Genomic DNA, 22,187 nt, shown 5'->3' on the forward strand with positions numbered 1-22,187 from the left:
AGAAGGCTAGCACAAAAGCAACAACAATCGAAAAGGCAACGCCTCCTGCCTGGGAGCCTCCTAACTACTCCTAGTCGTCTGCGGTCTTCACATAGTAGTAGGCATCCTCCGGGTAGTAGTAGTCATCAGTGGCGTCGCCTGGCTCCTAGGATCCGTCATCTGGTCACAACAATCGGCTATGGGGGAAAAGAAGTAGCAAAGCAACCGTGAGTACTCATCCAAAGTACTCGCAAGACTTACATCAGATCTAAACTAAGTATGCATCTGTATCAAAGGAAAAGGGTTGTATCTGTGGACTAAACTGCAGAATGCCAAAAGGGAAGGGGAAAGCCTAGCCTATCGAAGACTAGCATCTTCTGGAAACCACCATCTTGCAGCAACATGAGGGAGTAGAGTAGCATAAAGTAAAGTAGCAGTAGTGTTATCAACCTCGGCCAGAGATCCTTTCTCGACTCCCTGCGAGAAAGCAATCCCAGAGCCATACTATCCATTTCTCATCACCATTCATTTCTCATCACAATCCATTTCTCATCACAATCCAGTTCTAGTTGTATCGATCGGGATACAACTCCAAGTGTCCGTTACCGTAGGACAGGCAATCGATAGATGTTTTCTTCCCTGCAGGGGTGCACCAACTTACCCACCATGCTCGATTAACTCCGGATGGACACACTTTCCTAGGTCATGCCCGGCCTCGGCCAAACAATACGCCGCAACCCGACCTAGGCTTAATAGAGAGGTCAAGCACGCCAGACTAAACCTATGCCCCCAGGGGTCATGGGCCATCTCCCCAGGAACTCCTGCACGTTGCGAGGGCGGTCGGTGAGCAGACCTAGCTACCTCCTTCAAAAAAGGAAGGTGCTTACCAGTACAACCCGGCGCGCGCCACTCAGTTGCTGACGTCTATTAAGCTTCGGCTGATGCATACGACGCAGAACACCCATACTATGCCCACGTGATGGTTAGTGCTATCAGGCCAGAGGCCCCTTGGATCAAATATCCAAATCGTAGTGGATTAGGAGCACGCGGTAACAAGCAGAGAGTCACGAAAGATGTGACCCCGTTGCCTCGTCTCGAGGACTTGCGGCAAGGGCTAGGAATGCCCGGCCATGCCTCGTAATTATCTCGCGGGCACCTTCCAGGTCAAACCGACTCCACATCACTCGCTATTAAGCTCGCGTGGGTACCCCTCAGGGTCTACCCATCTTTAGTAGCATGGTTTAGTGTAAAGTCATAGTAACCATAGTAACTGTGTGTCTAACACCAAAGGGAAAAATCCGAGGAATCACCCCCGGTGAATTTCCACTCGATGTTGTCATCAAGGTGAACGTAAGAGGATCCACCCTCGAGGTTCACGTTTGATGGGTTGCACGACAGAGCTGTAACAGAAGTGGTTAAGGTGGAAATCACCCTCGATGACCTCGACCGTATAGCTACACTACAGAGATCTTATCAGGAGTGATGTAAGAGGTTCCACCCTCGGCACTCGATGGTAACTCTGTAGAGTCGTACAACTAGGGGGTGATGTGCGGTGTCGGGGCCTGGACGTCGATCATGTGATCGAGTCATCGAACATAAAGTGAGGCAACTAGGACAAGGTGGGGTCACTGATGGATCTCTAACCAACCTATACTAAGCAGTTGAGGATAAGCAGGTAAGGTATGAAAGCAGGTAACAACAACAGGCTATGCATCAGAGTAGGATCATACAGAAAGCAGTAGAAGTTCTAATGCAAGCATGAGAGGGAAGAAATGGGCGATATCGGAATGCTCAATGGGGGTTTGCTTGCCTGGAAGCTCTAGCAAGGAGGGGTCGTCGTCGACGTAGTCGATCACAGGGGGCATCAGCAGCGGTCTCGAGGTCTACCGGAGAAGAAGAGGGGGGAGAAACAATAAATACATGAAAGCATAAGCATAACAAGACAATAAGCGGTGCTGGAGGTGTTCTAACACAGCGCTAGGCGATACTGGCGAAGGAGGATAACATCCGGGAAAGTTTTCCCGAAGTTTGCATTTTTCGGACAGATGAAACGAAGGGGGAAAGCTGCAGGTTCTCTATGCTAGGGATGTGTGGCGGACAAACGGATCACGTATCCGGATTCGTCTCGTCGTTCTGAGCAACCTTCATGTAGAAAACTTTTTCATCCGAGTTACAGATTATTTATTATGACTTTTCAAAGTTTTAAACATTTTCTGAAATTAATATTAATTCGAAAATAATTGCTAAAATGCTAAGCGCATCCAGCACAGGGTACACAAAACTGTACCCAGTGGCTGACAGGTGGGCCAGGGGGTCCCAGTTGACCAGTCAATGTTTGACTGGTCAACACAGGGTGGGGTCCTCCTGTCATTGACTGTTTCGTTAACTAACTAGTTAATTCGGTCTAATTAGGCTATTGAGCTAATTAACTTTAATAGTTTAACTAACCAAATTAATTAAGTTAATTAATTAATTGTATTGATTAATTATTTATTTTTTAAAATCTTTTTTAAACACCTATTTTTTTAAAGGACAAGGCCTGTGGGGCCCGTTCGTCAGTGGCACTAGGCCAACTCAGTGGGGCGGGTTAACGGGCGGAACCCCGGGGTCGGGCGCAGGCCTCCGGGCGGAGAAGCGGGGAGGGCGCCCGTGGAGGCCGCAACCTTCCTGGGGCGGGGCGAGGCGGACGACGCGGGCATCGGGCGCGAGCGCCCATCGAGGGTGAGGCCATGGCCTCGGCTGGGCTTGGGCGGGAGCGGACAGAGGCGCGGGCGGCGCCGAGCGCGCGAGGGCGGCGGTCGGCAGCGACGTGGTCCCGAGCAGTAGCAGGGGACGGCGGGCGAGGCGCGAGGCGGGGACGGGGCCCTACGACGGAACAGAGCAGAGAGGAGGGAAGGCGCTCACGAGGGGAAGGTAGGGCACAGGGTAGCGGGCTCGGGGAAGGTTGGGGTGGTCCGACGATGGAGAGGATGAGGAGGTCCGGCGAGGCTCGACGGAGCCGATGAGGAGGTGAGGCGAAGTGTAGCGGCTTCGACGAGCAGCGTCCGTCGGCGAGGTCAGGGCGTCCGGCGTGGCGACGAGGATGAGGCGGCGCTCGACGAGGTGGCGGGGGAATGCGCCGGTCGGCGGCGTCGGGAGCGCGGAGCGATGGCGCCGAAGACGGGATCGAGCCCGATCCCGATCCAATCGAGAGGAGGGGAACGAGAGGAAGACGTGGGGAGGGAGTGGGGCGATCTGTCCAGATATTTTGGGTGCGTGGGGAGATAAGGGAGAGGGAGCGGTGGGCCGGCCAGATGGTCTGGTGGTCCAGCTGGGCCATGACCCAGTGGGGGAAGGGGCTTCTCTCTCCCCTCTTCTCCTTTTCTTTTGTCTTCTCTCCTTTGCATTTTCCTTTTGCTCCAAAAGACTTTTGTAAAAAGTGTAGCTTCTCTCAATAATTATTATGTAATATTTAGCACTGCCTCAAGAAGTTTGAGAAGCAGTTGAAAAGCCTTAGAATCTTTATAACTTTAAAAGTGATTTAAAATATTGTTTTGACCCCTTGTTTTATTAATTTAAGGGCATTTAAACAATTTATAAAAAATATGGGTTTCAACATGACAAATACCCAGGGATTATTTACAACACTTTGAACATTTTGTTCTTCATGTTTGGCAATTTGAATTTTGGACTTTGATTTGAATTTGAAATTTGAACCAGTTTTGAACCAACGTGAGTTTAACAAGAGTAATCACGATGATGTGGCATCATTAGGAGGGTATTACTGTAGCTTAATTATCCGGGCGTCACAGCAGCCCGGATACATTCATTCAAACATAAGATCCTTCCAGCATTGACCCTCTATTAAACGGGCACCATCTAGGACGTCCTCAAAATAGCGCTCCAGCTTGCGATAGTCTTTGCCTTTGGGTGGGCCCTCAACCGCTACGACGACAGCCTTCATCTTTGCCCGGTGCATCTTGACATGTGCAAAGGCCATCCGGGCACCGTCAATACATGAGGAGCGCTTAACAGCTTCAAATCGGGGTAGGGCGTCGACGAGCCGCTTGACTGAGCTGAAGTAGTTGTTGAGAATAGGATTGGCCGGCCATAACCGGATTATGATGTCCTTCATGGCCAGTCCAGACATCCTATGCAGTTCCGCCACCTGCATCATCTGGTCATTCAATAGCGTTGGACGCTCCGGCGCCAGGTACTGCGACCAGAAGAGTTTCTCCGTCGTGTTCCCCTCTTGGGCCCGGAAAAACTTTGCAGTGTCGGCGGCGCTCTTGGGAAGATCCGCAAATGCATCTGGAGAACTCCATAATCGAGTAAGTGGGGCATATTCTTGACTGCCGAATTTACTCTGCAAAAGAAAGGGCTTACCAGCCGCTATCAGTTCATCCTGCTTAATCTCCTCCCGAGCCTCCCGGGACTCAGTCTGCGCCTCCCTGGCCTCTTGGAGAGCCTTGGAGAGTTCGACTGCTTGAGCCTTATTATTCTCCTCCAAGGCCTCACACTTAAGAGCAGCGTCCTTGAGCTCTTGCTCAACTTTGGTCACCCTTTCCTCATACTGGCGGCGGGTGGCCTGCTCGGCCATTAAATCAGCAGCCGCTTTATCAGTTGCCGCTCTACTCACCCTCTCCTGCTCTTGGACTTGCGATAGGGCACCCTTAAGGGTCTCAACCTCGGCCGCACTACCTACAAATCATTTACACAAGAAAGTGTGTTAGCTTAAACTCCGCACTATAATTTCAGTCCTACAAATACGTACGTTATGCCTCATCGAACCGCTTGTTAATGCGGTCGAGGTCATTATTGGCCAACATCTTGCGTTTGAGCTCGGAAACTTCAGCGGCCTGGACGGTCACCGCCAACAGTGAAGCGTGTACATTTAATAGATATGTACGTCACCTCTGCGATATTAATTTGATCCTTTGTTCGGCTTTTTCCAAAAACGAACATAGTCTCAGGGGCTACTATCTATATACATGCATAGTTTCTTCATATAAAAAGGCGTCTTATGTCGCATACCTCAAAGCCTGTCAGTAGGCTCGTAAAGGCTCCATTCAGCCCACTCTTGGCAGACTAAATCTTCTTAACCACCGCACCCATCAGGGTACGGTGCTCCTCCATGATGGAAGCGCGTCGAAGTGCTTCCGTCAGGGTGTCCGGCGCCTCCGGATTGATGGAGGTTGCCGGTGGAGTCGGAACTCCCTCCTCCTGCAAAGGGGGTTGCCCGCTCGATTTCAGAGCCGTATTGGTCTCCGGAATGGTGTTCGACTGGGGGCCGGATTGCTCATGGCCCCCGTCATCAGTCTCCATAGGGGTTAGTTTCCCCATGTTCCCGACGGCCGAGGTGTTACTCTCTGGCGCCATCTTGATGGCCTCCCGAACCTCTCCATGGCCTGGAGAGGCTTCTCGGGACAACACTTCGGTGTCGTCCATAGCGGTTGGCGGGGAGGCTCGTGGAGGCGTCTCGCTCTCCACCATCCCTAGCTCCAGCTAATTCCCCGAAGACGATGATTGGGGAAGATCGTGGGCCGGACTGAGCCACACAACACAAAAATGTTATAACTACAATCATAAAAACTGGACATACATATAGTGTCCTTGGGTACTTACGATGCGGCCAGGGGCTTCGACCTGGGGCGCCATTCGGGGAGGGCTTCGGCATCTGAATCCAAACCACGAGAGGGTTATTTTCTCCCTCTTGGACGCCTCCGCTCCTGGGTCTGTAGAGGCCGCCCTCTTCTTCTTCCTCCCCTTAGGGGGAGAATTGCTCTCTTCTTCCTCCTCCTCTTGGTCTTCATCTCCCTCGTGCGAGGAGAGAGCTTTGGTATCTCCAGACACGGCATCCGAAGTACCTTTACTACGGAGGCCACCTTTGGCCTCCTTGCTCTTCTTCTTGGCCTTCTTCTCCGGCGCCTTATAAGGCGCCGGGACCAACATCCTCGTTAATAGAGGAGTGGCTGGGTTTTCAGGTAGCGGCGCTGGACACCTGATCCACTCCGCCTTCTCTATCCAACCCTGAATAAGGAATGGGCATCTCAGTATATCCTTCGACTTATGGACCGAACTATGTTCGAAGGTAAGAAGCTTACCTCAGTAGCTGGATGTGCGCTGTCGAGACCAATGTCTTCGCTCTTCTCCGACCACGACTTCTGGGCCTTAAAAAGCAATTTCCAGATCTCTTTGTGCATTGTACTGAAGAAGCGATGCAGGGTCCGGGGGCTGTCTGGATTAAACTCCCACATGCGGAGAGGTCGGCGTTGGCATGGGAGGATCCGGCGGAAGAGCATCACCTGAATCACGTCGGTGAGACGGGTGTGCTTCTTTATCATACTCTTGATGCGCTTTTGCAGCGTCATCACTTCGTCAGTCGACCCCCAGTCTAGACCCTTGTTGGTCCAAGACGTGAGCCGCATAGGGGGCCCATATCTAAATTCAGGAACAACCGCCCATTTGGTACCGCGGGGCTCGGTGATGTAGAACCACTCCTGCTGCCACACCTTCACGGTCTCCACGAAGGCTCCTTCGGGCCAAGTGGTGTTGGGGAGTTTGCTCACCATGGTGCTGCCGCAGTTGGCGTGCTGCCCGTCAACCACCTTTGGCTTCACATTGAAGACTTTGAGCCACATGCCGAAATGGGGTGGAATACGGAGGAGCGCCTCACACACGACGATGAACGCCGAGATGTGAAGGAAGGAGTTTGGGGCTAGATCATGGAAATCTAGCCCGTAATAGAACATGAGGCCGCAGAAAAAAGGGTGAAGTGGAAACCCTAGGCCGCGGAGAAAATGAGGGATGAACACAACCCTCTCGCCGGGCTCTGGAGTAGGGATGATTTGCTCTTTCATTGGGGGCCTGTGTGCGATTTCCGTGGTCAAATACTTTGCCTCCCGGAGTTCCTTAATGTCCTTCTCCGTGACGGAGGAGGCCACCCACTTGCCCTGAGAGCCGGATCCGGACATGGTTGCAAGGATTGGGCGGTGGGAAAGGTGGAAACTTGGGCGCTGGAGCTTGAGGATGGGAAGGCAGAGGAAGGAAGAAGGAGTGGGGGTAAAAAGATGGATCTTTATCCGCTTATATAGGTAGTGAAGATCAAACGCCCCCCACTAGCCTTAAAACTCGCCTATTCCCAAGGGGTCATGCGTATGGCACGGTTGGATTACCCAAACCCGTATTGATGGAAATCCCGCAATAAGGGGGTACGATCTCTGTTTTGACAAGACATGTCAATAGAGGCTGCGCCTCGAAGCACAAAGTGGGAGGCCAAAAAACAGTTCAAATTAATAAAAGGCCAGACATGACGTTTCGCCGAAAAAGCTGTCAGTAGATATGCATTATTAAGTATTATACCCTTGTGCTTGAGGGTTGTGACTATTATACAGAGCCGGATATAGTTCTCTTGTTCAGAAGACTGCTTTGTATGCGGAGAAGGAACCCGCCTTGCAATACCGAAGACAATCTGCGTGGCGAACACATCGTCATTGAAGACTGGTTCAGGGGCTACTGAGGGAGTCCTAGACTAAGGGGTCCTCGGGTGTCCGGGCTATTTGATATGGGCTAGACTGATGGGCCATGAAGATACAAGGCAGAAGACCTTCCCCCGTGTTCGGATGGGACTGTCCTTTGCGTGGATGGCAAGCCTAGCGTCTGGATGTATAATTTCCTTTCTCTGTAAACCGACTCTATACAACCCTGGGCCCCTCCGATGTTTATATAAACCGGAGGGTTTAGTTTGTAGAGGTTATCAGAATTCATACAGGCTAGACATCTAGGGTTTAGCCATTACGATCTCGAGGTAGATCAACTCTTGTAACCCATATACTCATCAAATATAATCAAGTAGGACGTAGGGTTTTACCTCCATTAAGAGGGCCCGAACCTGGGTAAACGTCGTCTCCCCCTTGTCTCCTGTTACCTTCGATCCTCAGACGCACAGTTTAGGACCATCTACCTGAGATCGGCCGGTTTTGACACCGACACACCCCTGCAAGGAAGTATATCTATTCAAATAGTCGTGTCCATGGTAACAGACGCTCAGAGTTGTATCCCTATCGATACAGCTAGAACTGGATGCTGAGGCATGAAATGGATATGATGGCTCCAGGATTGCTTTCTCGCAGGGAGTCGAGGAAGTAATCTCTGTGCGATGTTACAACATACTACTATTATAATATTTTACTCTTATCTCTTCTGATGCTGCAAGATGCTAGTCTTCGATAGGCTAGGCTTTTCCTCTTCTCTTCTGGCATTCTGCAGTTTAGTCCATAGATACACATCCCATCCTTTGGATATAGATGCATACTTAGTTTAGATCTGATGTAAGTCTTGCGAGTACTTTGGCTGAGTACTCATAGTTGCTTTGCTACCTCTTTTCCCCCTATACCCGATTGCTGCGATCAGATGACGGATCTCAGGAACTAGACGCCACTATCATCGACTACTACTACTACCCTGAGGGTGCCTACTACTACGTGGAGGCCGCTGATGACCAGGAGTAGATAGGAGGCTCCCAGGCAGGAGGCCTTGCCTTTTCGATCATCAATGTTGCTTTTGTCCTAGCCTTCTTAAGACAAACTTGTTTAACTTATGTATGTACTCAGATATTGTTGCTTCCGCTGACCCTTTGTTCGAGCCCTCGAGGCCCCTGGCTTGTAATATAAAGCTTGTATGACTCAATTTGTGTGTAGAGTTGTGTTGTGATATCTTCTCGTGAGTCCCCGATCTTGATCGTACACATTTGTGTGTATGATTAGTGTACGATTGAATCGGGGGCGTCACAGGACCTTTTTCGGCACTCTGCCGGAGGGGGATTCGATCATGGAGAGCTTCTACATCAACCTTGCTACCCTTCCGATGATGTGTGAGTAGTTTACCACAGACCTACGAGTCCATAGCTAGTAGCTAGACGGCTTCTTCTCTCTCTTTGATCTTCAATACAATGTCCCCCTCGATGTTCTTGGAGATCTATTTGATATAATCTTATTTTGTGGTGTGTTTGTTGAGATCCTATGAATTGTGGGTTTACGATCAGATTATCTATGAATATTATCTGAGTCTTCCCTAAACTTTTATATGCATGATTTATATAGCTTTGTATTTCTATCCGATCTAATGATTTGGTTTGGCTAACTAGATTGATTTTTCTTGCAATGGGAGAGGTGCTTTGTAATGGGTTCAATCCCGCGGTGCTCAATCCTAATGACACAAAGGGAGGACATGACACGTATTTGTATTGTTGCCATTAAGGATAAAAAGATGGGGTTTGTTCATATTGATTGGATCTATCCCTCTACATCATGCCATCTTGCTTAAGGCATTACCCCTTTCTTGTTAAGTTAATACACTAGATGCATGCTGAATACTGGTCGATGTGTGGACTAATAGTAGTAGATGCAGACATGAGTCGGTCTACTTGTCTCGGATGTGATGCCTATATACATGATCATTGCCTTGGATATCGTCATAACCATGTGCTTTTCTATCAATTGCTCAACAGTAATTTGTTTACCCATCGTATGCTTTCTTTCAAGAGAGAAACCTCTAGTGAAAACTATGGCCCCTAGGTCCATCTTGTATCATATTATTTTCAGATCTACAAAATCAAAAACACAAAAATACCTTGCTGCAATTTATTTACTTTACTTTTATTTCACCCTTTTACTTATCTTTTATATCTACCACTATCAGATCTCATCCTTGCAAGTAACTGTGAAGGGATTGACAACCCCTTTACCACATTGGGTGCAAGTATTTGTTTGCTTGTGCAGGTACAACTATTGGAGACTTGTGTGTTCCTCCTACTGGATTGATACCTTGGTTCTCAACCGAGGGAGACACTTATCTCTACTTTGTTGCATCACCCTTTTCTCTTCAAGGGAAAAACCAATGCAAACTCAAGAAGTAGCAATGACCGGTTACTAGGTTGATTATTTATGGCATGTATAATGCTTGTTGTCCAATTTAAGGGCCGAGACAACATAATCCACAAACCTACATGTGTAAACACCTATTGTCTTATGAATCTGTGACCTCTTAGGTGATAGTTGTCAGCACAAGTGTCGGTTGTAAATCCGGCATATCTCGTTGTAGGGGTCCTAAACTAGGTGTCTTGGACCGATGGTAACATGGACACGAGATTTTACCCAGGTTTAGGCTCTCTTGAAGAGATAATACCCTACGTCCATCTTTTGATTGTATACATATGGGTATAGTACATAGTACTTGTATCTACCACGAGATTGTTGTGTATGATTCCAAGATATCTATTGACTATCCTGGCCACGGTTTATATAATGCACCGGAGGCCTAGAATTTAGAAGAGTCCTCGTATTGTGGGACAAGTCTTGTGGAGTCTTCCTTGTATGTGTCATGGGCGGCCCGAAATGGCCCATGAGTGAACCACCATGGGGGTCCTCAGCCTGATCCACCTGGTCGGGAGACGACGTGATGAGTACCCCCTAGTCTAGGACACTGTTAGTAACCTCCTGAACCGGTCTTCAAGTTGGGGACGCTCCTCGGTTCTTTCGAACTGTTCTTCATCTTCGGTTGTCAGTCTTGAAAAACTAGTTCAACAATCTTCTCATCTTCGATCTCGAGGATCGCCGAAGTGAATCCAAAGAGTTTACACATTGGGTATCCGAGGAGCCCCTTTAAGTTCTCGGCCTTTATCAATGCCTTGTTATTTTTACACCACACCTCGGGTTTGAAGTTTTCCCCATGCGGCGGTGTCCTCTTGCATCCGAGCTCCAACGCCGGACTACATCCGAGGTGTCTTTTTTGCAGCCAAGCTCCAACACCGGCGACATTCTTCTTACAGCCGAGCTCCAACACCGGTCGGCATCCGAGGTGTCATAGACCACATTGGTTTGAAAAGGTTGAAGGAGTTCAGCCGAGCTTAATGCCGGAAATGCCCTCTATGGCTCCAACCACTTGCATCTGAGCTTTACCCTGGACTGCTTCTGAGGTGGTGCACCACCTTTGTCGTGGATTTTTGTGGATTTTATTTCTACTTGGTGCAATTTTATTCTCTGCCGAGATGTATAATAGTAGCCCTCAAGGTGCGTGCCGGCCTAAAATCCGGGATGCATCTGAAGGATAAAACAAAACCAGTGATCCCAGTAGCCCCCAAGCTACTGGTCGGGCGGCAACACTAGATTAGGGGATGGATGTAACCCCTTGATGGCTTTTAAGTGAGAAGCGTGATGCCCAGTAGCCCCCGAGCCTTATTTTGGACAAGGGTGGCTGAATTAAGGATCGATATCAGGAGTAAATTGACTTTAATCACAATTTATGTGTAATGATTCTATGTATCCAAGTACTTTACATCATTAATGCTCGGATCCGCATTGTATAAAACTTTGTTGACCGACCATCAGCTTCAACCTCCTCGGCCAGTAGCCAAGGAGTGTTTGTCCTACTTTATAAAGCCTTTATGAGGGCAATATTTACGACAAATGAGGCAATCCGGCCATACGGTTTTATAAATAAAGGTACGTAGAGAGATATGTTATATTATTATTTAACGTAAGAAACACCTGCTGGGAAAAATAGTTCCTTTATAAGTTCCTTTTCCCAGGCTATCATGTTGACCATGATCATGAAACCTCACCTCCGATCAATATAGGAGGAAATATTGAGGATTTAGTTTGGGGGAAGTTCCTGAACTCCGTGGTCTTTAATGAACCGAAATTTTCACTTCCGTCATTGCCGACCAATTATATTCTTAAGATGGCTAGCTTTCGGCTTCACCCAGTCCGAGGTACTAACCTGGATGATCCGGAAGTAACAATCACAGAGGTGCTCCCTTTACCCCCTAGCCAAACTATCGGGAACGTAGGGGGAAAGCACAGGAGCTAGGCAACCAGCTTGGCCAAAATCTTAAGTCAAATTGATGCATATATTTATGGCTTTATAAAGATGATTACGAAAGGCAGCGCTCGTATATTGAATACAAATGCTAATGATATGTTGGGCTCTCTAGGAGTCCTGATGTAATCGTGCTGAGGTGCCTCAAGGGGCCCTCAACACATGTTAGGATAGTGCTTTATGTTGTATGTTATTTTGACTCCATTGCGACTGTTTATAATCGGAAAGTGGCCCATCGTCGGCTTCCACCCTTTTGTAGATGCTATGCAGGGTGTTTCCGTACTAACAAGACAACCCTTAGCCGATATCTCGGTGCCCGAAGGCGGTTGAGTTAGCGGAAACGAGGCAACCAAATATGGGAGTTATAACTTTCACTTAGTCATAGGAGCTTAAAGTTGGGAGGCTAGTTACTAGCCCCCTGTTAGTGTTCGGCGTCAGCTGAGGTCAAACCATTAACACTCCGGCCAATTTTATGAAAGGCCATCGTTAACATGGGGTAACCTCTATCGATGTATACTTTGACACGGTCATCAGATCGCTGACCAGTTTGCGCTCATTGTGACAGTCAGTTTTCGGCTTTCTCCACTGAGCTACTTGACGAGTTAAACCCGAAGTACAATCACAGAGGTTCTCGCTTTACCCTTAGCCGAACAATCGGGAGCGTAAGGGGTAAGCACAGGAGCCGGGCAACCCAACTATTGGCCGAAGGCACAATTCAAAACCGATGCATATGAAACAATATCCGAGAGCGTTTTGCCGATGACTCCATGGAGCACATGGGCTTTTGGTGGGTTCGGTTTAGCTGCAGCCCCCCATTGATATTGCCGATGCTTTAAAGGCGTTTGGCGTTGCACTGTTAGTGTTATGCCGGAGACACACAAATAGGTTAAGAGTGTCATAACCTTGGAAAACCCAAAAAAATTAGCAAAAACTTTACGTCCGAACTAAATCAAGTTTTTTTGGTGCCAATCTGAAAATTGGTCTTAAAATTAGTTTGTGCTTCCGTCGTGCTTTAGCATGATACATCCGATCTCCAGACTTCAAGCGGGTCAGCCTTCGGCTTCAACCTCCTATCTTGAACGCGGAGTGCTCCTCACGCTAGTTCAGTGAACTGAACTCGAGCGGTTTTAGAGACAAATCAGACTATCCGGCTATTGACCACACACTCGCGTCGGAAAAAAGAGTAGTGGAAAAAGAGTTTGCAATGATCAAGAAGAAAACACATTTATTATAAAACGACTCATAGAAATTTAAGAGCCCCAGTTAACATGGGAAACAAAGTGTTTTAACAAACATCATTTTTAACAACTAACTTTTTAACAAGCAACCTTTTGTTTAACACAAATGTAATGCTTGGTTGAACCAAAATAAATAAATTTTAAAAATTTGAGCACAAAAGCGACTTAGCTGCTTAATGTGCTCGATGTTGATGACATGGTCCGAGCTTGTAGCGGGTCGAGGTCCCAGCCCCCAAGTCGGTCCTGATATGCCCGAGCGAAGAGCTCGGCTTGATGAAGCGACATCACAACACTACCTATGTGTCAAAGCGAAGCCACTAGTCTAGCCGAGGTGACGTAGCAGGTCAGCAGAGTGACGCCGAAGCCCTCGGAGTAGGTCACTAAAGCGATGTCGAAGCCTTCGGTCTAGTCGAGGCGATGCGCCAAGGTGACAATACAACTTGGTCGACAGAGGCGGGACGGCGATGTCGGCGCGCTGAGGTGAACGCTTGACGGAGCCAAAGCCGAGTAAAAAAAGGGGTTAAAGGGATATAGCCTGGGCCAGTTGAAAGTAATAAAAAAATAGTGCCAGTTGAAAGTAATAAAAAAATAGTAATATATATATATATATAATCTCTACTTAATTAATTTAAGCAGAGTAAAAAAAGGGGTTAAAGGGATATAGCCTGGACGACAAGCTCCGCTCAATAATGTTAGCACCGCGTGGTCCTTATTTATAGAGCAGAGCATATTGTGGAGTAGTGCTTGCCGGACGACTGATAAAGGGTCCGGCTTGAATTGACGGTTGTAGTATGGACGCGGTTAGGTACACCACAAACGCCGCACAATTGTGTCACCAATTGATTTTTTTACGAACAACGGTACAATGAAAGTCCCGAAAGTACTCAAGAGCACTTTAACTAAGCAATCTTATCAAGGATAAATATCACTTGAATGTTCGCGTGAAGCAGTAATAATATGTACGTAGAGTACTAATACTAGTTTTGGAAAACTAGATTTCATGGGCGGGTGTGATTGATCTTCTCCTGTGAATTGTACTATTGTACTTTGTTTCACAAGAAAGTAAAACCAAACTAGCTCTATCATTACGATGCTCCAACAGCACCCGATGCTTGGTAGAACAGGAGCGGCAACAACCTTGGGACTTCTAGTTATACTCTATAATTGTGAGGAAAACCAGCACAATGGATCATTAGACACTACTTGAATAATAATAATAATAATAATAATAATAATAATAATAATAATAATAATAATAATAATAATAATAATAATAATAAAAGAGAAGAGCAGATGATCATCCCTGCCCATGCGTTGTCTGACGTGGGCTGCTTCAGACTGCTCGGGTCGCTCAGGACCCGGGATCGCGTGGGGCACAAGGCCAACACTGAGCCGACCTGTTCGGCAAAACACGATGCTTAGCAGCGTCCGACGTATAAATTCTTTGATCTAATCTAAGGTTGAAATCAATCTTAGATAAGCCTGTGAGATCTAAGAGAAAAAATAACATCTAAATTATTCGATGGCAGACGTAACGATCTGAAGAGAAATCGACAACGGATGTTGTCATGCATGCGTGGGATCTCCTAGTCATGAGAATTATTTTTTCTAGTCTCTACTCCTAATGAAGCAGTTGGTAGTTTCCGCCGGTCAATTTTCGTCCCATCATTTTCGTTTGATTTTTTTTCATAGGTTAACCTTCTTACTCCCTCCATTCTGAAATAGATGACTCAGTCACCTATTTTGGAACGGAGGTCGCAGGTTATTTTGGTTCCGTCCACCACCTCCCCTCCGCTGGTTTTTCCGTCGCGACAGAACCAATCCCTCGCTAGCCCTACCTCATCTCCCGTCTCCAGTCGCAGCCGCCGCCGCACCCCAACCCAACCCCGCCGCCGGCGATCTCCTCGCCCCCCTGCGCCGCCGCCCCCAACCTTCTATTCCTCTCCCAAGGGAAGGGAAGGCAAGGGAAGGGAAGGGAAGGGAGAGGGACTGCCCAGATCCACGGCGGCATCAGCGCGCTGTCGTCGACCTAATCCGCGTCCGTCCTCGAGGGAGGTCGGCCATGGAGGTCCGACGCGGCCCGGCAGCAGCCATGGACGGACGGAGACGCCCCAAACCCTACCCGGGACGACGCCTCAACCTTCAAGGACGCGCGTCGGCGACCGCAGATCTCCGGTGACGGCTATGTTGAGTGTGTACCTGCGGACGTTCTTCCTCGCATTCATCATCTCCCCCTGCTCATGATTCCTTCCTTGGTTTCTTTTCTTTTGTGTGCAGGATGACTGCCCCGGATCTGGACGCACAACCTGCAGCTGCAGCAGCAGTTGGACGACCGAACGCACGAGCCCTCCCTCCCTCCCTCATGGCTCTGCTTCCTCCTACCCTGCCCCCCTCACGTGGGTGTGGTGAGCTTCCTACCCCCTGTGCACATCTCATCTAATCTCATCAAATCTAGATTTCTCTGGACGTATTTATTGTTCTGGACACAACTTGGTTCTCTTTAGTTTGATGTCACTCCTTTCCTGCCGGAGTGAGTCAGTCAAATACTCCTACTAGCAGTATAAGATGTTTGCTGACTTTGAAAAATGATAGATAGTAAAAAAACGCTAATGAGGTTGTGCAGCGGCGGACGTATGACTGCTACCTGCACAAGCGGATGGCCCTGCGAGCCAGACCAACCTCCAGCTGCTGTGGCGTACCACGGGTAGATTTATCCCAACGAGGTATGCATGTGCACAATCATCATCTGAAACATATTGATGCAAATGCTTGGTGCTGCGTGCATGCATATATACATCTAAACAGAATTACGGTGGGATGCAGGAAACAAGGAGCCCAAAAATTAAATTAAAACAAATCGACGCCAATAGCGATGGGGGTGAGTAAGCTATTCATATTTCTTTTCGTCTGTGGATGCATTGATGGTTTGTATTTCACATTTTGTTTTATTATTATTGTTATATACATTACGGTCTTGTTTCTTGCGGTCATACACATTAACTTTGCAGTCACGTCTTCACATCACATTTGACCTGCAGCAATTGGTTGTGTGTGCAATGTACATGTCTAAATTTTGTTTAGGTGGATGTCACGCATGCTTTAGTTGTATAATCCCTAAGGTTATTGCTTGATTGTCAGCTTCCAGGTATAATGACTTTTCTGTGGTATAACCCTTCATATTATTACCCGCAAAAAAACCCTTCATATTATTAGATGACCGTTTACATGTTTGAATTACCTTTACCGTCACGCTAAAGCCTAAAAGGTAGTCAGGTAGAGAGTCTCAAGTCACCATTCGATCAAAAACTATTTAGTAAGTTGTTGTTCTCTAATTTCTCAGCGAATGAGCACAAATTCAGAAGGGTACGTACACAAAAGAGCCCATGTACAAAGTCTCTACTCTTTTACCAGGCTATCCACCATCTACACAGCAGGATTCACAAAGCCATGTGGATGCTACCAAAGTGATAAAATTTGGATGTTTTTGGAAATATAGCATCACAGGCCCAGTAAGGGGAAAAAGCCAACATCATGAAGAATGCATTAGGTTAATGATTTTACCTTGGGGTTATAATCTGCATTACGTGCCTAGAGAGCTATTTGCTTTTAAGTCCAATTTACAATCCAGGCGCTGACCGTCGACACAATATTCTTGTCATCAAATCAGACATCAGAAAGCAGAGTACACCCAGGAGAAATCAGACTAGGAAATAGCTCTGGCTCATACCGTCAAGTAACCATATAAAATATCATTTCCAACACAAGGAAAGAGATAAGTTCTGGGAAAGAAAGAATAAAAATATCATACATGATAAAATAGTGCTGAGAGAACAGATTTCAACTTAGTAACTTACACTTCAGAAAGCGTCGTGAAAATATGTGAGACCCTCAAGCTTGATAGCTTCTTGATGTAATGGTTCTTTGTGTTTGTCCTTCCATTCAAGACAAATATACCTGGTCAAAAACCTAATGGTTGAAAAACATATGTACTGATCAATTAGTGAAACAAAGTTGTATCACTGATGCTGTGTTTTTCATTGAAGCAAAGTATGACAATGTACTAATCTAATAGTGCAGATGTAGATTATCTCGCCTAACCTGATCGCATGCTTCAAAGTTAGATTTTGGCCCAGTATATATTTAATGTGTACAGTTCACAGAAATAATAATGGTTTATTTTATTTCGTTACAAGCGCCGACAGACCATGACGCTTGAAGATATGGAGGCGACAAATCTGTGCCTATCCCCTCTTGGTGATAACTCTAGCCGAGCCCCTCTTGGTGACATTCCTAATCTTGAGCATCCTTCCCAAATGACTCCAGTGCCCGTGCCAGGTAATTGCGAGCATAATTTTTTGTTGTTGATCGCATTGGGGCATACATATAGTTGATACGGCTTTTCTACTGTTAAATTCTTGCTGCAGAAATACAAAAATTATATACAAATCAGAACGAACATCACAACATGTTCTTAAACACAATGGTGTTAGCACACAAAAATCTAGCTAACAACAGGAACTACGGTTTTAACCCAGGCTATTAACTAAGGTAAGGGAGAGAATTTAACTGGAAATTACCTCTTGGTGCAAGTAGTACATGTGCTTTCAAGAGGAGCCAACGATGCGGCCAACCATGCTTAAAATGATACACAGTGCAAATCCCACGCCTCTGGATTCCTCTTACTTCATCAGCTCACTTGAGTAATGCCCTGCTTGTTTAGCAAATAAATTTTAGTTGTGTCTGGAAGATGATACATAGCTGTCTATTATATCATGAAGAGCATGGCTCCAATGTATTTCAGGTACTTATGTCTAGCTTCAACAGATGGCATCTCTAATACTTCTGAATCTTTCTTTTTCCGGATAATGCATCTGTATGTCTGCATTCATATGCTTATGTATATCCTTGAATCCATTTTAGTCAAACATTGCGATCAATAGCTCACAAGGAAAAAGAACATTGTACAGTAGAAGAGGCATATGTGAATACATTGCGCAAATAACTGATACCAGTTTTCTGAACTAGCCTGGTGGTACTTCAGAACAACATTGTATTCTCCAAAAATATGAAGGCATGAAAAGAAGTATTCTACACTTTGGAAATTCAGAGGTTAATTGGCTACATTGGTGCAATACCTATCGGCCTGGGGTGGCCTATCATGGAGATCGACGAGGCAGCAGTGCGACTGTGCTCAGCGCAGTTTGAGTGGGGTAGAAGACAAGGGTCGACGACAAGGGCGCCGTGGTCTTCCCACCCACATCCGGATGGTACAGCTACGTGGCCGGCATGTACGGAGAGCCGTGAGCCCTTCTGCAACTACCATCTGGTTCTGGCTGCCCAGGATGCCAGACCGGCGGGCGCGCGGGATTGGCGTCGACACGGCGGCGTGAGATGTTGACGGGGAGAGAAGGAGGCCGGCGACGCCGTCGCAGGGAGAGGATTGTGCGGGCGGAGCTGTGGCGTGGAGGAGAGATGGCGGGGCAACGCCCTGGCGGGGAGAGGAAGGGTCGGGCGACGCCGTCGATGGGAGGGGCGCCATCGACTGGAGTGGCTATGAGGGGGAGAGAGTGAGAGGAACTAGCCGATGTCCTGTGCATCGAGGATAAGCATGCTTTTTTAGGGGATAAGACTTTTTAGGAGGGGGCAAGGCTGTGTGGGTGGAAAAAATAGTTCGTTGTTCCACTCTTGTTTATATATGTTTAATATTAATATATAAAATATTTTTATACAAAAACGCAAAAAATCTAAACACAGGAATTTTGCAATAGATCCGAACGGATCCTTTGCCATCGGATCTGAATCCTATGTTGGTTGTACGTCCGCTCGAACTGCCTTTTTATTCCTTGTTTGCTTATGTCCCCACTAATCCAGTGATCGCCCACACTCCCGCCAAATCCCTTGATTGCCCGCACTCCTGATTTTTTAATGATTGATGGCGGAAAACAAAGGTGGGGATTGAGAAAAATATGTCGCGAACAAGGGTAATAGTACCCACGATCCATCAGACTGCAATTGGAGGGCACAACCATCTCAGCCAACTTAACTTTCAGTTTGTTCACCGCTTGTGCTTTTCGTAATTGGGAGTCTCCAAGTTTTGATTCAATTTATTAGAATGATTGCTACTATCTGCTTGATGAATGGAATGTGAAGATTATATAAAACAGTAGGATTTTCAGTTTGTATGCCCGTCCAGTAACTGAGTTTTTACAGGTTTCATGATACAGTAATTGTGCAAATGTGTTATACTTTCTAATTACTTTTGCAGTGCCATTTAATTGTTAAATTTTCTATTGGGCATGCTTCTCAGATCCAAGGCATGGAGAACTCCAAGGAGTTTGCTGACAAGCTGTTCGGGATATGTCGAGGCAGAGGAACATTGAGCCGGATGAAGGCATTAACAAGGATCAGCTCAGAGAGGTCTAGACGGAGATTACTGACCACATCTTGGACTAAGCTATGTTCAGTTTAAGTAAATCTAACATACTGATAAAAAAATTCCTTTGGGTGTCTCACATTAACAGGTGGAACATGAACATTGATGGGATGCTCACAGAAGATGAGGTCAAGAAGGTGGCTACGCAAATGATCACAGAGAAGACTACTGCTGGTTCGTCTTCCCCGCCCTTTAAATATGTTCACGTCTGCACATCAATCTATCGATATTGTTTGGGATATTTTTCCAGGGCCTTTTGATCGACCATGCCATTCAAAAAGCTCTTTAGTGCAGTTTGCAACAACAAAAATCAGAGGATTGGTCGTTTGTAAGGGTGGATATCTCAGAGGTGGCTGCCACCCGGATTGGAATTTAATTCAATCTATTTCCCTTTCTGAAGTTTCATACTAGATGTATGTTCCTGTGATATGATTTGTTTATGGAGATGGAGAGATGTGACTTTCAGAGTGACATAAATTCAGAGTCCTTCTATTGAAATCTAGAGGATCGGTTGCATTTTTGTTGAGGTACTAGAAGAACTTTGTTTTGTGTTAACAATGGTGTCCTTTTGTGCATTGATATTCCCTGAGTGCCCACTGCTATGTTGTAGTTCCTTTTCCAACCAAGTTATTGTTGTATTCATTTTGATAGAACCGATACCAAGTGTACACACTTTGCGATTAAACCAAAGACACCAAAGCGCTAAGAGCGCACTGAATTGTTGGACCGAAAAATATATACATAATTCATCTGTCAAGCATCGGAAACTAACCCACTATGACAGTCACATGAATAGATACAAAAATTGCCAAGCAATCTGCAAAGTATATACAAACTGATCTGTATGAATACCACAAAAAAAGGTTGTGCCTGCGTGAGGACTGCATTCGCAGTGTGGGCAAAGAATCGATTATGGAATCTGTGCAGTTCTTGCGAGGTATTCTGAAGAATTTAAATCAGCGGCAATGAGTGGCGATCATGAAGCAGGAAAAGGTGTGGGTGCAATTGTGGTACAGCAGCCCCGCTGCCCCACCACGCAGCACTTGCATTGGACAGAGCCGGCCTTGAGATCAATCAAACTAAATTCTGTAGCCTCGTACTTGGAGCAAAAGGGTAAATATTCTGCAGATGCCGTCGCAAGGGACGGCAGAGGGCATGTTGTTATTTCTATCTAAATGTTGTGTAGTTCTTGCGAGGTATTCTGAATATTCTGCAGGTGCTGTCGCAGGTGTTGAGGAGGCCGAAGCAAAAGCAGCCCTCATTGGGTTGCATGCTCTCAAGGATCTACAGGGCCCCGTGATTTTGGAATTTGACTGCCAAATTCGGATTAAGGAACTGATGACAGGGAAGCAGTCCCTCTCCCCCTGCTATGGACTGCTAAGAGACATCAAGCAAGCACTAACAAACTTTTCGGATCATAGTATCAGTAGCGTGGGGAGATTGTGCAATGCCCTTGCTGATGAGCTTGCAGCGTTGGCCAAGAATTCAGAACACCAGGAGAGGATTGCGGACGTACCGGACTGCCTCCGCCCGCTTATGATCTCTGAATTTATGGTTTCAGCAGAGCAGCTTTACTACTCTGAATCTCAAAAAGAAAAAGGTTGTGCCTCTCCCTCGGATAATCATGGCAATTTCAAGGGGTAAAACTAAGGGAGAATTACCGGTAGGGGATAGAGCCAACGGCGGCCGCGTTGGAGCCCACGGCGTTCACCACGACCATCGAACGCGGAGACGGTGCCCCCGCCGGCCTCAAAGTTATCGTCACCGTCTGCTTCCTCGCCCTCGAAGAGGCTCCATGATGCTGGACCCCCGCCACCCCTGCGTAAGCCACCGGCAACCGAAGCCAACAGGACCTCGCGTGAGATGAGCTCCTCCCGTGGTCTTGCGCCGCCGTCGGCCCGCGAGTCACCGGCCACCTCGCCGGAGATGAGCACTGCCGCGGATCCGGCCGGAACGGGACCGGATTGAGCACCAGCGCCCGGATCAATGAGTCCCTGCGTCCGTCGTCGTCCGTCGCGCCGCACCCAGCTCGTCGGAGCCCCGAGCCCCGCGCTGCACCTCTCCTGCATCCCCAGCCTGCACTTATCCCGGTGCTCGAGGCCGCCACCATTGGGGCCGCTCCTCTTACTTGAGCGTCCTTCGCCATGTACCTATCGTCCTCCTCCAGCCGAGGCTGTTGCAGGACCAGCGGCGATCTTCGTCGCGCGGCAACTGCCGATGCATGCAACAAATGCGGTGGTCGATGGTCGGAGTCGCACGGTTGCGGCAGGAGCTCATCGACGCGCGCGGCGGATGCGCCGGGGGAAGGGAGGGGAGACCGGGAGCGAGAGAGGTTGAGTGAGTGGAGAGGAGAGGAGAGACCGAGAGAGTACTGGGGGATAAGGTAGCGTTCCATTTGGTGCCGAATGAAACAAACTTTTGTTTTCTGAGAATTTCTTTTTTTAGGTGTTATAGATTGGGGGCTGGTAGGGCCGTGCTGGATAGCTAATTTGGGCCTTGGATCAGCAACGTTTGCTCTACGACAAAATATAGATAATTAAAATATATATATACCTCACAAAAAATTTAAAGTATATATATAATTATACATTAAACATGGTTCATACAAATAAATATTTTTATACTTACTATATATATTGAGAGTATCACAAAAATATTGAGAGAAGAAACCGAATATACTT

General features: G+C 47.2%; 1 protein-coding gene and 1 long non-coding RNA gene across 12 annotated transcripts; one reads left to right on the plus strand and one right to left on the minus strand.

The window, feature by feature from the left end:
• Window positions 1-13,911: 13,911 nt before the first annotated feature.
• LOC119270767 lies at window positions 13,912-21,975 on the minus strand. Of its 6 annotated transcripts, XR_005134307.1 has the most exons (4): window positions 21,168-21,972; window positions 17,651-17,781; window positions 16,635-17,491; window positions 15,707-15,819 (listed from the first exon to the last, which is right to left on the minus strand). XR_005134307.1 is itself a non-coding variant. In XM_037552828.1 (2 exons), exons 1-2 carry the CDS (start codon window positions 21,899-21,901, stop codon window positions 17,766-17,768), a joined length of 750 nt encoding a protein of 249 aa, XP_037408725.1. In that variant the 5' UTR covers window positions 21,902-21,975; the 3' UTR covers window positions 16,775-17,765. The 6 variants fall into 6 exon arrangements, 1 of the variants encoding a protein (XP_037408725.1); XR_005134309.1 differs by lacking the exons at window positions 15,707-15,819; window positions 21,168-21,972 and adding an exon at window positions 13,912-14,470 and having other exon boundaries at window positions 17,651-19,381; XR_005134306.1 differs by lacking the exon at window positions 15,707-15,819 and having other exon boundaries at window positions 16,775-17,027; window positions 21,168-21,975.
• LOC119270793 lies at window positions 14,821-20,102 on the plus strand. Of its 6 annotated transcripts, XR_005134316.1 has the most exons (8): window positions 14,829-15,264; window positions 15,351-15,478; window positions 15,697-15,796; window positions 15,897-15,951; window positions 17,276-17,408; window positions 19,381-19,490; window positions 19,595-19,680; window positions 19,757-20,102. It is a non-coding gene; the product is annotated as an uncharacterized LOC119270793 (long non-coding RNA). The 6 variants fall into 6 exon arrangements; XR_005134319.1 differs by having other exon boundaries at window positions 14,821-15,264; window positions 15,879-15,951; window positions 17,267-17,408; window positions 19,595-20,087; XR_005134318.1 differs by having other exon boundaries at window positions 14,822-15,264; window positions 15,879-15,951; window positions 19,595-20,087.
• Window positions 21,976-22,187: the final 212 nt, after the last annotated feature.

The sequence above is a fragment of the Triticum dicoccoides genome, chromosome 1A, assembly GCF_002162155.2.
Source record: "Triticum dicoccoides isolate Atlit2015 ecotype Zavitan chromosome 1A, WEW_v2.0, whole genome shotgun sequence".
Classification (NCBI taxonomy): Eukaryota; Viridiplantae; Streptophyta; class Magnoliopsida; order Poales; family Poaceae; genus Triticum; species Triticum dicoccoides.